The sequence below is a fragment of the Osmia lignaria genome, chromosome 5, assembly GCF_051020975.1.
Source record: "Osmia lignaria lignaria isolate PbOS001 chromosome 5, iyOsmLign1, whole genome shotgun sequence".
Classification (NCBI taxonomy): Eukaryota; Metazoa; Arthropoda; class Insecta; order Hymenoptera; family Megachilidae; genus Osmia; species Osmia lignaria.
The window spans coordinates 9,983,683-10,000,000 of NC_135036.1; the positions used below are offsets into that span (position 1 = coordinate 9,983,683).

A 16,318-nucleotide genomic window follows, 5' to 3' on the forward strand; every position below is an offset into this window, starting at 1 on the left:
TCATAATTGTAATAATTTTATCTAATGTGCCAATAACTTGTTAATTCCGTCTAACCACCAGATGAAAAATTCGACTGGTTTTCTAGCTTAAAAGTGTTAACCGAATAGTTCCGCAATTTTAAAGCCTAGCTTACTGGTTGTACAATTAGATAGCCTGCTATAATAATTTCATAGCGTAATGGTCCGGACAAATAGTCTGCTGGTTGTACAATTTAATACCTAGTCTAGCGGTTTGGCATTCTGCTGGTGTATACTCCATTAGATCAACGCTTTAATAGTCTAGTTTTATGATCCACGGTCGCATAGTCCTGTAATTTCATTTCAATAAATGCTATTTTGGTAATATTACAATTGAAACCTTTCACCTGTTACTTTCATATCCATATTCTTCCATATTCCATTATATTATATTTAAATTTCGACAAGAATCATTGTTCCTATTCGAGGCGGTTGATTGAAATAGAGAAACGAAGGAAGGGCTGGTAGAAAAAGGAACCGAAGGACAAAGGGAGGAAAAGCATAAAGGCGAGTTCGTGCAGCAACATCGACGATCGTGGATTACCGTTTACAAAAGGTGACTGTAAAATGTCACCGTCTCGCGTTTCCCCGCGATGCAAAGCGTATGATTTACTCCTCGTTAACACCGCCTCGTTATTGTAAGCTGCTCGAGAGCCCGTAGATACCGCGAGACAGGTGTTTCGATTCTAAATGGCAAAGTGTAAATTTTCCTTTACCTAGATATTTATTCGGACGAGAATGAAATATTTCGAATGATGTACGCTGCGTGCATAAAATATTATTTTATTATTGCCTGTGATGGTTGAAATGCAAAAAAAAAAAAAAAGGGAAACAAAGAGGAAGGATAGAAACGAACGAGGCATAAATCGAGCCGTTTATTGCGAGGTGTCGAGGTCGAAAAATCACGGCGATGCGCGCTCGACCCGGAGGAATTACGATGCGATAGCGATCGGGTTTTGCCACAACTTGTGAAAGTGTTTGCTAGGTAGGTGTACACTAAACAAGCGTGTTTCGTTTTACAGTACGATACACTTCCTGCAATCCTTGCCTGCAGCTCTCCAATTCAATTTTCTAGCACCAGCAGCAACGGCAACTCTTTCGTTTTAGAGAAACGCGCGCGCGAGAGAGAAGCTCTCATGGATTTACGATCCATAAAGCAAGCGTTGGCCAACTTGTCCGTCGATCGATTCGACGACAAAATAAGCAAAATATTGACGTTTTGACGAGTAAAAACCATGAACGACGATCGTAACTTTGCTTCGAAGAAAATAGCGATAGCGCACGGATAGGCAGGGTGTAAACTTCGCTTAATGGAGGAAGAATATGTAAATTAAATGGATAAATATATTTGACTTCGCGAATGATAAATTGTTTGCTCAACGAGAGAAAGTTTTGTCGTGCGTGAGATATTGTAATTGAATATGTTAAACAGTTATGTCGACGTACATTTCAATTTTAATATTAATGTTAAGAATTACTTAATCTCCGCTCGCATAGTTCCAGCGATTTTAATCCAGAAGATCGGAAATACAGAAACGCTAGGTCGAAAAGATCAAAGTGATGAAACTCGTTAATTAATCACTTGCAATTACCTCCGGCAACCCTTTTCCATTCATAACATCTCACTCGTTTCTCCAGTACGTTCCCAATTAACCTCATTACCCGTTCTGCCATCAGCCAGAAATCTCGCGGGAGAAACAATGCCGCCGAAGAACGGCTACGAAAATGGAGTCGATCCATTCGCAAAGCCGCAAACAACATAGTTCGTTCATGAATTTCCATACCAACGTCTTTATTACGCGGTTTCTTTTCGAGCCGACCGGTCGACGTATAAGGAACGCGACCACGACCAAGTCGACCAATATAATCGAGAATCGAGAAGCAATATGCGCTGTCTAGCCTTCGGAAGCTTACTTACAGCTGTTTTTCCTCTTGATACTCGAATATTATTAAATACGAGTACCGGTGTAACTACCTACAATTTTTTTTTTTGGGATGGGTCAATTCAAATTTTCGAGAGCTAGGACCCTAAATTTATTAGGGTTGTCGGTACATCGACTAGGAACTTTACCATTACAATTTTCATAGCGAACAATAACTAGGCACCACCCTAATTTAACGGTAATTAATTTAACGGTACCCGTCAGGTACCCGATAGACCCCTAATCTACCCAAAATTATCCTAAAATTCCAATAGCAGCTCGTAAACTCATAAAGCAATTCTGATAAACAAAAACGAAAATTTCTAGAAACAAGCAGGTATGTCTATTAATTTTCCGGATCTATTGTTCCATCAAACTTTAGTTATTAAAGTGGCTCAAGACTACTAAACCCTGTAACCCTACGAAACGACAGAAAATCAATGTTTCTAACTCCGTCTACTTTCTCCCTCGTTTATAAAGTAAAACGTACGAGGTGTACAGTCTCTTTTGTCGCAACATGCATCGCGATATACCGTTAGGATGAGCTAAGTACACCTTTAAAGTACGCTCACGTAGGTAAACTTACGAACTGGCTCTTTCACAGGGAGGACCATAGTCCGTACACCTTTTGATATTCCCTTCTTCTAGCGCGGTTCAATGGAATAATAAAAACCCTCCGGGCATGCACCCTTCTTTTTGATACCAACTATCATCCGCCACGAGCGAAAGAAGAGTACATACACGTTTCTGTTGATATTACGATGGCGTTCAAGTTGGTATCAATTTTGTGTAATAATAATTAATCGTACACGTAATTATCCTCACACGGACGGACAAATTATCGAGATTTATAAATCACGAATCAAACAGAACCGCCAACGTTTCTAATCGGTTTATGGATTCGGTAGCGTCGTAAATCGCGGCGAACTGTTATTTCAGCTGATAATTTCGCGACGGTAAATATAAATGAACGACGAATTCGAGCGGACGCGTGACGCCCGCAACGAGGCGCGCCGGCCAATTAATGGTCATTTGCTCTTTTACAGCCCATTAAATGTCAACTGGATCGGTCTTTCCTTTTTTTTTCTTTCTTTCTTTCTCTCGTCACGGATCCCTCAACGGGAATATCAGATTCTGCATATAACTAGAACCCAGCCGACACAGACCTTACGTAACCGCGCTCGATACGTTGTAGTAATAATTATTCAGATTTCCCCGTTGACGAGGTGTACTTTTAAATTGCAACACCAACTTGCTGACAATCGAAAGCTTTCCACGATGATATAAATCATAGCGAGTGCTGGGTAATAACCGGACGACTCCGTAAAGTAGCGCGTGCAAGCGAAAGAACACTCGTTGCTCCTTCATTTTTTATGACTCTCATCATAGTAAGAACGTAAGCCTTGTTACAAGATCTAGAATTCTTTTACAGAGCTATTCTTGGGCGTAGACTAGTCATTTCCCACGGTATTTACCACAATATATAAAAATATCCATCCCCTATAATTCTCTACGATATTAACCCTCGTTCCTTTCCAATTCTCAATTCCTCCCCTGACAATAGAATTCCGCGATTTATGCCTACTGCACTCGCGATATCCCAAGAAATTCGATCCTTCGTACGCCTTATCTGTATCGTCGCGTTTATGCATATCAGCCAGACGGAGGGAAAAGGGAGACAAGGGAAGGGCGTTGAATATAATTAGGTTGCAGCACGGATACAGGGCCAATAAAGTTTCCCCCGGCCCTCGGTGTCGTAACGCTTAACGATTTCATTCATTCCCGACGAACAGAGAAAATGAACCTGTTTCGAGGTACGTCGTTCGCTGGCATGCACCGCGAATGCAAATGCAAAGCGGGCCGGCTTATGGGCGCGCTCGAAATGCCTGCATCATAATGCCGTATAACGCGCGAACACGTCGAAGAAACGCGGTATCTCGGCACCGTATCACCGCCCCGTGATAACGTCCGAAACATTTCTCTGCTCGTTTGTCATCGTACACGTACGACGCCGTTGTAGCGGGGAAAATTGATCGAACCGCTGCTCTCGTGCGAAGCCAACCCTCCTTTCGCGTTTTCTTTTTTCATACGACGAGCGTTTGTAGATTACGGCGTGGATTCGGAGAAAATTATTGGTGCTTATCAAATGTAAATTTTACCCCGGTAACGCATGGACTTTAAATGATTTTTAACGCTGTAAAGGACGGGGTTTCGTGTTTGGAAATAAGTCGCGAGGAAAAATGTAAAACTCTAATATACGGAGGGAAGTCGATACTCGAGGAGGAATAGAAAGGTGTTCGACAGCTTGAAATCACGATGAAAAATCGGTTGGAAAATGTTAAAATATTCAAAGAGACACGATAAGCAGGCACACGGTGCAACGGGAACTGGATGATTGATCGAACTCGAGCAATAAACAAATACAAATTTATCCGACACGCCGATGGAATTCGTATTATCGATATACGCGAGCACGATTTTTCATTTTCTTTCGCGATAACTAAATCACCAATAAATTATTCAACCTTACCGGACAACGTTCGGATCGTTTTCGTAATGTAATTATTTATGTAATCCGTAGGAATTTTTGTTCCTTTTTAAACGTGAATTATCTAACGTGGATCTAAAGCAAGCGTAAGTGAATTTTCCACATAAATTATCACGCGAACATAAATCCTTCTGGCATCTGAACCCGTGAGCTTTGGAACGAGTTGTACGACCGATGATTCGATTACAAAACTTTCAAATTAATTCCTTTAAACAAAGATTTCAAGCTTATTCTCTTTGCGAGAATGCCCTCTTTTCCTTATCGTTGAAAAGAAAAAGAAAATCCATTAACCCGGGCCACTTTTCTGCCATTTACAAAACGAAATAATACAACTTCGTTTCTGATCCTCTCAGCCGAAGAGGAATCGTCTCCGTCTGAACCACTCGAGCGGAATCTCATCCCCCTTCATAATCTTTCCGCTCGCGCCGAAGATAAAAGGGCGAAAAAGGAAAGAGGAACGTTCTTTCTCGTGGAATAAAGAAAAAGAGGAAAGCGGCGTACCGGGCCTAAAATAGTGATCCGAAAGGAGGAGAACGAGAGCACGCATGGAATCTTCGCGGTAAAGGCGAGAAGATAGGATACTGGTATGGGCGCGTGCGCAACAGCGAGCGACCAGGTGTGCACATGACCGTACGCTCGCGCCGGCGAAACTGACCGGCTGCTACTCGGCAGAAAATCTTGTGAATGAGTTGCTTCTCCATTCACTTTTAAATGGACTCGTTGGGGCGCGAGCGAACGCGCTTCCTTCTTCGCGCCAATTTTACCCCCTGCTGCACGCGAACCAGCGTATTTCATACCGATCCTTGTCTCGTTCCAATCGACAGGAAATTTCATTTCATTATCTAAACGACTGAGAGTAAAAACTCTCAACGACAATGAAAGAAGGAATTAAAAGAATCATTTTCCTCGGATTAGAAATACAATCGAGAGAAAGCGGAAGAGATTAATGGAAACGAAGTGGGAACGTTCAAATAAATAGGGAATATATATAAGAGGAAAACGAGGCGCCGGATGGATAGATGGTTACGAAGATGGATACGGAGAGAGACGAGGCATTTGCATATTATGTCTTGATACACAGGTTCCGGGAATGCAAATAAGGCGGTTAAGAAAACTAGTAGGCAACCGTGCGCGCGTAAACAATGGCGATGAAAATATTTGCGCGACAAAGGGGAAAGTTGTGCCGGGAAATCCAGGTAGCAAAGAAAGCTGATTCGAGATCTTAACAAAAGTGGCGTTCGAACGGTGAAAAATGAAATGGCCACGTTCTAACGTGGAATCACCGACGAATGCATCCCGATCGCGAGAGGTATCAAAGGCCCGAGTCAAATGACCGCACGATCATGATTATTCATCGAGTTACAGCTCGTACAGGTCCGAGTTTTACGAGAAGTGGGGGTAGAACGGTTTCGAAAGGCGTTACAGGGGTGGCGATTATCGGCAAAGTGCATCTGGCAAGTGCATCTAAAGCCCATCGAACTATCCGACAGGTATCTCGGGTACTGGTTTCGCGTTTCCACTGGTTGCAACCAGCACGAAATCTCATCGCGATCGAGCATGTTACAACCGAGCTTTGTCTTGGTCCCGCTCTTTTAATCTTGCATCTTCTATTCGCGCTTACGTCGTGGCTCGCGACTTCCACGATCCTCCCCTATTGCCAATTCAATCGTAACGTGAATTATCGTTGGATAAATCACCGTGCTAATCCAACGTATAAAACCGTTCTTCGCCGCTTACATTGTTGAATTTTAATAAACAATTCTGTCGGTAATTTAGTATGCATCCTGAGACGTTATCTCCGTCCACGGTCTCATTTGCAAAGCAAAGTCTAACTATCCCGCGTGAGTGGCATTCTATCTTTGCGTCTGGTAATATCATTATCCCCCACCTTAGCAACGCGACAGTATCATTCCACGGATACGATTTATTTGTTCCTAACACATGCAACACGTTAACGCGTTAATCGGCCCTCATTTGCCTTTTAAGAGTGTTTTCAAACGTGCTGAGGACAGGTGAGTCAGCGTCCAGCACTGAGAAAATTTATTAAGGCATGTAAGGTAAAACCGCTTAAAAATAGACGTCAATAACAATCCGTGCAACGATATAGAGATATCATATAAAACGGCAACAAAATGTTAATGGAGTTACCTTTTTTTAACCGGTAAGGTTATTTGCAACTTTTTTCCCCGATAAAAGTTATTTCTCAAGGATGAGATATTTCAATGGTAATGGAGACTCGAATTTTATGATAGAAATATCAAGGTTGCAGACAATTGATTGCACTTTTTTTTAAATTTGGAGTAACTTCGATTAGGATATATTCCCAAAGGTAATCTTCTGCGTTTTGGTAATAAAAGATATGATAAATCATAAATGAAAAGGAATTTCATATTAATTTTTATTTGGAAAAATTGAAGCTATGGAAAATTAAGTTTACTCATAAAATCAAGAAAAAAGTGCAATATATAATTGCTTGTTAGCTAAAAGTTATCGTAATGCTAATATAAACAACACTCGATCCACTGTTTGAGGAGTAATCATGTATAAACACACGGCAAATATTTACCGTGTTGAATCAATGAAAACTTTGTTTGATAGTGACATCTTTGAACCACCGTGTCTTTTATACTTATGATCGCATTAACCTGTTAAGAACCAGTTAGTAATGTTACTTCAACGCCACATTAATCCATAATGAGTCAACATTTAACGTAATTTTAAACACAATATCGTCATCGACAGACGTTTATCACGTTTTTTTTTTTCATACATCACGAGATAAACCGGAATCGTTGACTGAATATGTAATATCTGGCTTGACGAAATCGTACTCAGTTTTATCAAAAATATGGTAATGACCATACTTTTATATTTAGACGGTTTATATATAATCGAATTCTCTGTCGAAGTAATATTCTAATAGTTGATGTAATTTTAATTATTTATATAAATAGATATATGCATATTGTGCTACGTAAAATAGTGCTTTTAATTTGAAAAGTATAGTACGCCAGAAACGACGGTCGCACGGAGCGAACCTAACCCCCCGTTTGATTTGAAACGTCAAACGGCACGCAATTATCGCGAAGACGACAGTTCAATATTCCTCGACTAATAATAATAATTATCCTGTAATTACATATAAATATGACGATTCAGCATAAAAGCTTGATAACTGAGCAACGCAAATTCGAATAAATTTTTACCGCCATTACGAAAGTACGGTCGCATGAAATTATATTTGAGACATCACTCACCTTTGTCAGCTGTATCCACGAGAGAAACCGTCTTCACGTATCCCTGACAAGCACACGCGACGAGTCTCGCATCGACGAACGATTTAATTCAAAAATCGTCTCGATTTCTCGCCCACGAAACCGTTCTTTTACATCGAGCAAAGTGAAGTACGACTTTCGCGTGTTACACGATCGATTCACCGCATTTACGACTGACAGTTCTCACTTCGATGTCCCGTTGATTGCAATACACGGTAGAAGCTCGATGACACCCTGCAGCAAATCGTGTTCTTTTCTCGTGGTGAATTATCAAGCAAGTTTGTGTTGAGTCTCTCGGTTTGTTTTCAATTTATATGATACACTTCACGACAACGCGCTGATACCCCATACTCACGTCTCGCGGTCCAAACAGAGACTGAAGCGCCTAGCTACTATCCACCCGTATAAATGCCCCGCCGCAGCGTGAATGTAGTCGTTGATTCTTGTTGGGAGGGAACTGCGATATCTCGATTTCTCGCCAGGAGTCAGCACAATCCTAAGGGAAAATTAATAAATGTTAGATATTAAGTATTAATATTAAATTTTTACCGAAACAAGCATGAATTATTTAAATTCATGGAACTCCCTTTGTTCAAAGTATTATACAATTCTACTGGAGACCAACTTGGTAATCATATTGCGCATTAGAATATTTCACATAGATACAAATGTATATGTATGTACGTTTGTACAGTTATATTATTATCAATAAATGGATTGAAAAAACTTTGAATAAGCCTTATAATTCAACCTAATATTTAAACCTTTTTAAATATAAACCACTGCGTGTTTTGAGAATGATATCACCTACACTACCTAGTGGCGATTGGCAAAATTAATGAAATAGAAGAGCAATGTTATATTAGTTTCAGTTGATAGAGCAGAAATTATAACGTTCTTTACCTTCTGGAATGACCGTAGATGTCATTGCGGAAAAAGAATAAACTATAGACAATTTTCATTACGAATTTTACTATGAGACGACGATAAGTAGAGAAACAACGATACATATTTTATTTTACTAGCATTTCCAGATATTTTTGCGATATCGATTCAAGTCCTTTTTAAGCTTGAGCATTCTAAAGAAACACGCGTTTTGTATTAAATTTTATGTAGTATTAACGGAACATATCGAATGTAACAGACAACGTAACAACATCTGAGGTTAAGTGATACAGTACCATTTCTTATATCGAGATCTTTTTTTTTTAATCGCTTGATCATTCAGAAAAATGCCTGCACCAAATTCTATCAGCGTAGCTGTAATATGTTCTAGCAATATGAATAGAAGTATGGAAGCTCATGCTTTTCTGAGGTAATCTATCATATTTTACCATCAAATTGTGGTGCTTTCACTATGGATATTATATAAAACAAAATGATTCTTTTTTCTTTTTAGTAAAAAGGGATTCAACGTAAAATCTTTTGGTACTGGTGATAAAGTAAAACTTCCTGGAAATGCTCCTGATCGACCCAACATCTATGATTTTGGAACAACATATGATGAAATTTACAATGATCTTTTATCAAAGGACAAGCAATAGTATCCTAATAAATAACTTTTCTTTTCAGGCTGTGATTATAAGAATTGATTAACTTCTAAAAAAGACAAATATTTTTTTTGAAATAATCATTTTTCCATTGAATTATTACAACTTAACATAATAAAAATGAACTGTTAAATAAAATCTGTTTATTATTGTAATACGATGTTATAGGATAATTGAAATCAAATTCCTTAACTGTAATATTAGCTACACCCAAAATGGTTTATTACATATGTTGGACAGAAACCGTAGAATAAAACCTAAACCAGAAAGGTTTCAGTTATCTAAGGACAAGTTTGATATCTTAATCACTTGTGAAGAACGTGTATATGACCAAGTAATTGAATGCATGGAATCCAGAACTCCAGAGGATAATCAACCTGTGCATTTGATTAATATTGATATTCAAGATAATCATGAAGAAGCTACTGTTGGATCATTTCTCATTTGTGAATTAGTCACTGTGGTACCTTAAAATATATCTGAATTCATATTCTTTTTAATACACTTGCTCTAGATCATTCTTATCAAACGATGTATCATTTGTGTATGTTGCAGTTGGCCAATAGCGAGGACTTAGATAACGATATAGACGAATTGCTTCACGAATTTGAATCGAAGTTTCAAAGAACAATTCTGCATACCGTGCTTTTTTATTAAAAAGGCTTTCGTGTATTGAGAACCTGGTGTTCGTCGATAACGTAGCTTATGAAAAAAGAAAGTTAAATTATACGCTATAAATGTACTACCACATTTTCCAAATCAGATTATGTGGAAGGAATTTCGGTAGCGACAAATAGGAATTCAATCCGTGCTTCCTGTTTAACGAATCATTACTTTCCATAGAATATGTTTCAGAGATCTGCTGTTATGTTCTATATGGAATTATCTGCAATCCATGGCATGATATGAAAACAGCATCATTATGCTCATTTAATGATTTCGATCATTGATGAGCGTAATTAGAAAAATAAAGACAATGGATATAAATGATGAAAGATTTTAATTTTATAATATATGCGCGTATAAGTGATCCTTATATGTGTGTGTATTTTATTGTTAGAATGTATTTCTGGTACATAGAATTGATATGAATCTCTGGAGCTCTTTTAAATTCGGAGATTTGTATATTACAAAATATGATCCGCTGTTATATAGCGAAAAGGCCTTCGATTCACACAATTTAAATAATGCATCGTACTAATATTCATGAATCAATGTCGATCAAGATGTGCATACAATCTTCTTGTTTTTTCACGTTTCTTTTTATTTGCATGTTTATTGATCTTTTTCCATGGTTTCTCTTCAAGTGTTAAACTCTGTGTGGAACCAATCATTGATACTGTATCCCTGGAAGATTACAATAATTACCAAATATTATCGAAAAACAAATTCGTGTAAAATGATCTATTACTTATTATTATATATTATTGTCAATAATTATACAAGGATGACTTTATGAAATAATAAATATACAATAATGTTACATACTTAGAATCATAACGGCATATACCGTGCATCTTTCCCATTACTCCCTTTACATGCGCGGCAGAACTATTGTTTTGGAAAAATACTTTATCCACATCTTCGGAAGTGACTTTACTTCCCTTATTTGCGCTTATTGTCTTAATCGGTACGTGTTTGTTTGTAGAATGAATTCTTTTTCGTGGAGGGAATGTATGGAATTTTTCTTGCTCTACTGTTGGCGGTGCGACACAATACAGTAGTTTACCGTTTACAAAATCTTTTAAAAGGTATCGACTCGAACGTGGATTGTCCGGTTGTCCATTTTGTGTCATGAAACCTCTATTATCTACAACGACAGAGTAAAATCGTTAACAAATTGTTATATTACTTAAGCAATATTTACACGAAAATACCTACATCCGTAGGCGTTTAAAATTTCTTCTGCAGTTGGGGGACGATCAGGATCTTCTCCTTCTAACGGTAGAGGTATCATGATACCATAAAGATCTTCTAAAATATGTCGCGGTATTAAAGTACCGAGTAAGGTGATTGGTGGTACATGGTCTTTCATTTGATCAATAGGTAATATGCCATTTAAAATCATTTCTGCTTTTGTGGAAATAAAGCTAGGCATTACTAATCCAGGACAATCGCATAAAAGTAAATCCTTATCCAAGAACAGTGTCTGGAAATGCTTTGTCTTTCCTGGTGTTGCTGAGACTGATACTTTTTTGTCCATTAATAAAGCATTAATTGTGGAACTTTTACCAACATTTGGATATCCTACTAAACCAATTGTTGCAACACCTTTTGTATATGTTTCACCTTTGTAAATTGTTTTGAAAAATGATACTAATTGATCTCTGCCTAATAACTCTGATGAATTTTGGACTTTTGTGTTGTCTTCTTTCTTATTTTGTTCGTCTACTTTTTCAATGATAGTTTCTGGTGCAGGTAAATTACATTCATTGCCTTTGGGATGGACTGGTTCTTCAACTTTTAGTTTAGAAATTTTATCTGTATCCTCTGTATTAGTGCTATTACTACCATCATCTGCACTTTCATATTCACTTTCTGAAGCAAATTCTGAATTATATAAGGATTCATCACTGTGATCATTCTCATCCCCTTCACTTTCTAGATCACTATCTAGTTCATCTTCAGAACCTTCCTCCTCTATTATGTTTTTAGCCTTCTGTTCTTCTGATGCCAATGTGGCAGAAAAGAATGCAACTTGGACATTAATATCTGAAAAATATTTTGCCCATCCTTGTCTTTGTTCCTCTGTTAGGAAATCTGCTTTATTGATCAATATCATATTCATTTTCTTTGGATCTACTTCTTTGACATACTCTTCCAAATCCTCACAGCGAAAGAGCAAAGGATTCCTTGCATCAACAATTTGCACAATAACATCACTACGTTCTACAACCCTCCATAGCTGCCTCCAAAATTCCAAATTTTTTTCATAAGGAGTTAACATCAATCCTTCTACTTCTTGTAACATAGAAAGTGAACGTCTCCATTCCAGGAATTCTTCTCTTTCTTTACTTTGCAGTTCCTGGGCAGTTGTGGTACTATCCCATTTTGGTCTTCTGGGTATTTTCAAGAATACTTTATTTTTTCTTTGCGACTCCAATACCTGTTCTTTTTCATCTTTCGAAAGTAATCCTATACCGCTCTTTGGATTAACGAACTTAATATTCAACTTTTCGGCATAGAACTCAGTCCCCGCTAATTCCGCGGTAGAAAGAAACTCTTGAAAAGAATTTTCTTCGGTAACAGATTGAAGATTAAGACGTCCCCAGTCGTATCCATCGTTTATTTCAGCCGTATGAAGCTAATTTAAATCATAATTTCAAAATAATAAAGATTATTTAACAGATTTTATACACGTGCATTAGAATAGAAGGTTATAAATAAAAGCATTACCTTACCATAGACGAGCCAACATTTTTTCTATTTCTCGAAGAACCGAAACGATCTCTGATCAAAGCTTTGCCTAAATTACCACCTTCTGCTTTTCCTTTTTTACCCATTATATATTAAATCTAGTGTTTCGGAATAATATAAGACAAGGTTAATCTATAATAACAAAACACAGCCATCAAACGTCGGAAGTAACGCAACATCCGCATAAACGAAACGTCAAACAATTATTATAATATATATTTATTAACTAGATCGTAACCATTACGTATCGGAAAAGATAACTTATATAGAATCCATATGATTTGATAATATGATGAAATACCTATTTAGGGTAGAATGAAGATATATATCATACAATTGAACTATACATATATATGATCACTTAAACCTATAGCTATACATCTCAAAATGTAGGACTGCGATAGAAACTCAATCGAATAATTCTGCGTCTTATTCCATTTTTATTAATAATCGATAGGTAAACTGTTGTGGTTCACAATTTCTCGACAACCAACAACAATTACGAAACGTTCAACATGCTCCACATGCTTTTCTACCCTATTCTCGCGCGCTCATCAATTCTCAAAATTGGAACAAGAAAATTCATTTCGCAAGGCAGCTTGTGAACAGTTTTTGTTTTCATTCATCATTTTTTTTTTTTTGGAATAATATTAGTGTATCGGTTATACATATATTATATATTACAATTCTGCGGTTTTATCCATCGCGCTTGTACATTCCATGCGCAAGTGTTGCAAGACGCAGAGGAGAGGTCGCACTTGCCACGACGAGCAATGCTCATGGTTTTTAGAAATCTAGCCATCTAATACGGATAATCAGTCGCTTCTCTGGTAAAGGACAGTTCTCCCAAATAAAGGTTCCTTCCAAAAGAAAATATACTTTCATTCAAATACACTGTACTAACGTCCCATTTCGAGTTTCCTTAACGAGGAGTATAAAATGGCTTGCAACATTTCTGACATGGGCCCTTACTTTTTTTTTTTTACACTGCAATGCATTTACAGAGTACCCACCGTTCTACGTATATAATTCTTTATCGATAACTGTACAATCTATAACGTCACTTTGTATGAGACGACGAACGGTAGTCTGTTAACGTATACGCAACACAGACATTTCAACGATCGCTTCAATAATTATCTCTTCCTCTGATGCCTCGTGGTTGATCACCATCGCGTCCTCTACCGCGATTGTTATATCCACTCCTTCCCATATTATTGTCGCTAGGACCTCGGTTCATTCCACGATTAGGTCCGAGTTTATTTCCGAAATTACCGAAATTTGCATTAAAATTACTTGGTGGATTTTGGCCGGGATTCTGACCACGGAAACCTGGACCGAAGCCTGGTCGATCGAAATTCGGTGGACCAGAATTTGGTCCTCGGAAGTTTGGTAAACCCTGAAAACTACTACCGAACGGTCCTTGATTTGGTCCGAACGGAGGCAAAGGACTCGGCCTGAAATGTTGATTCGGACCAAAATTACCGTTCGGTGGTCTGAAATTAGGACCGAAGTTTCCAGGTGGTGGGCCACCGGGTCCAAAACCAGGATGCATGCCAGGATGGTGCATCATATGCATTGGACCATCAATTCCTTGCATACCAGGATGCAATGGTTTATTCTGCATTGGATGCTGGGACATGTTCGGATGTGGCACTAAACTTGGAATGGGAGGAGGCATGTTGGGATTGATGTTTTGCATGTTGTGATGACTCGACATGTGAGATATGCTATTGCCTAAATGAGGCATATTATTACTCATACCAGATCCTAGACCTATAGACATGCTATCACGTTTATCGAAATTGCCTGAAAAACCACCGTCCCCTTTTCGAGGACCATCGTTCATCGTTTTCTCGTCGTCCCATCGCGAATTACCATCCCGATCTCTATCATCATAAATGTCGTTGTCTAAAGGTTTTTTCAATGAGAACCCATGAGAGCCCCTGAAGTCCTTATCACCGTAATTACTCCTTACGTCGTAATCGGAACGTGAACTAGGCCTGCCAGGTCCGCTAGATATATTAAATCGTAAGTCCTCGTCACGATTCATATTCCTCGCGTTGTCACCGTGCGAAATTTTCCTGAGATCCTCATCTTGTCCACCATGGAAAGAGCTGTTCTCGTTTGAGTGTTGATTCGACTTTGTTCCAGTGTACCTCAAATCAGTATCACTGGATTGCGAATCTTCCGTTATTATTCCGCCGAAGACAGGTTGATGAATCTTTGATGTTCGATCGCTAGCACCACCGTCGCTCCAACCAATGAGCTGATCAAATTTACGCTTTCCACCGCGATTCAGGGCTTTCAGCAGCTCTGGGTTTTGAGCGAATTTGGAACTAGGTAAAGGAGGAGGAAGTTCGATATCGGGAACTTTGGAATAATCTATTTCGCCATCGTCTTGTAAATAATCCTCAGATTCATCTATGTTGTCTGGCGGACCCACGACATCACGCAACTCTTCGATTTCTCCCGAGAATACCAGCTTATTTATTGCATCGTTTCCTTTGCTAATCGCCTCTGCTAGTTTAGAACCGGCTGTAACATTCGTGGTGAAAAATGATCGTATTTTTTAAATAAAAATTATAAAAATATATTAAACGGTACTTACGTTCAACAGGAATCATTTTCCCATACAATATAATACCATTAGCTGTCACTTCGTTTAGAGGCACCGCACCTGGTGTAGTTTCAATCAATTGATTCACAAATGCATTTAAAGCTTCAACTTGTTCCATATCTTCCGCTTCCATCTCGTTCCATTGTGCTTGGAAATTTCTTGGAATCGGCTTGCTATATGGAACCTTTTTATTAGCAAACTTTTTGCCTTCATCCACAGCATGATCCAAATCCAAGCCAGGAATTCCACCGCTTTTATCTTCTGGTTCACCATCGGCATTAATCCTATCTTCGGGTCCCATACCAGGTATAACAGCTGCTTCATCAGCTATAAAACAATTAAACCGTTAATAAATAAACTATTTTGTACGAATATATTTTCCCTGTAATACATACCAATTTCGTGATCATCTATACCAGCTTGGCCTGCAGGTAAAGTGTTGAGATTATATTTATCTCTCATTAAATCGCCAGGCCTATTTCGAGTCCAGAATTTCGAAGTATGATCATTGCTTCCGGAACAAAGAATATGTCCCAATGGGTGCCAAGCCAACGTCCAAACTATACTGTCGTGAGCTTGTTCTATGGCGCCAACTTCCTTGTCGGCTCTGAAAAATAATTGCAATGTATAAAATGTATTTAAAAAAATATTACAAAGTAAAAGAACAGAAGTGTAAGGAACATACCCAACGTGCCAGAATAAAATAGCTCCGTCGCTGCCACCGCTACAAAACAGACCCTCGTGACTCGGATGCCACGCAACGCTAGAAGCTTCCTTTTTGTGACCACGAAATGTCTGAACTTCTTGACTTAAATTTCGTAGATCAAATAACTTAAGCAAATGATCTCGTGATGCAGTTACCAGCCAGTTTCCGTTTTCGTTCCATTTCACATCCATAACTGTGGACTTGTGAGCATGTAAAGTTGCAAGAGATTGCCCAGTTTTTGGATCCCATAATTTAACCGGTT

General features: G+C 38.5%; 4 protein-coding genes across 7 annotated transcripts in view; 1 reads left to right on the plus strand and 3 right to left on the minus strand.

The window, feature by feature from the left end:
* Positions 1–8,176, minus strand: part of LOC117605072 (uncharacterized) — a 40,865-nt gene extending 32,689 nt beyond the window's left edge. For both annotated transcript variants that reach the window (XM_034325907.2, XM_034325906.2), the window contains exon 1: positions 7,746–8,176. The gene's annotated coding sequence lies outside the window, so the exon portion shown is untranslated. The remainder of the gene's footprint in view (positions 1–7,745) is intronic.
* A 526-nt stretch (positions 8,177–8,702) lies between these two features.
* On the plus strand, positions 8,703–10,142 carry Ssu72 (Ssu72 CTD phosphatase). The gene is made up of 4 exons (XM_034325062.2): positions 8,703–9,078; positions 9,163–9,306; positions 9,518–9,776; positions 9,869–10,142. Exons 1-4 carry the CDS (start codon positions 8,996–8,998, stop codon positions 9,968–9,970), a joined length of 588 nt encoding a protein of 195 aa, XP_034180953.1. The 5' UTR covers positions 8,703–8,995; the 3' UTR covers positions 9,971–10,142.
* A 154-nt stretch (positions 10,143–10,296) lies between these two features.
* On the minus strand, positions 10,297–13,187 carry Ns3 (nucleostemin 3). Its single transcript, XM_034325061.2, has 5 exons — positions 13,032–13,187; positions 12,715–12,862; positions 11,195–12,617; positions 10,802–11,123; positions 10,297–10,660 (listed from the first exon to the last, which is right to left on the minus strand). The coding sequence occupies exons 2-5, from the start codon at positions 12,814–12,816 to the stop codon at positions 10,525–10,527; spliced, it is 1,983 nt and encodes a 660-aa protein (XP_034180952.1). The 5' UTR covers positions 12,817–12,862; positions 13,032–13,187; the 3' UTR covers positions 10,297–10,524.
* Positions 13,188–13,335: 148 nt separating this feature from the next.
* Wdr33 (WD repeat domain 33) overlaps positions 13,336–16,318 on the minus strand; it is an 8,533-nt gene continuing 5,550 nt past the window's right edge. For all 3 annotated transcript variants that reach the window (XM_076688226.1, XM_034325059.2, XM_034325058.2), the window contains 4 exons: positions 16,036–16,318; positions 15,746–15,957; positions 15,342–15,677; positions 13,336–15,268 (listed from right to left, as the gene is read on the minus strand). The exon at positions 16,036–16,318 is cut by the window's right edge and continues 78 nt beyond it. In XM_076688226.1, coding sequence (XP_076544341.1) covers positions 13,860–15,268; positions 15,342–15,677; positions 15,746–15,957; positions 16,036–16,318 — 2,240 coding nt within the window. In that variant the 3' untranslated portion in view covers positions 13,336–13,859. The remainder of the gene's footprint in view (positions 15,269–15,341; positions 15,678–15,745; positions 15,958–16,035) is intronic.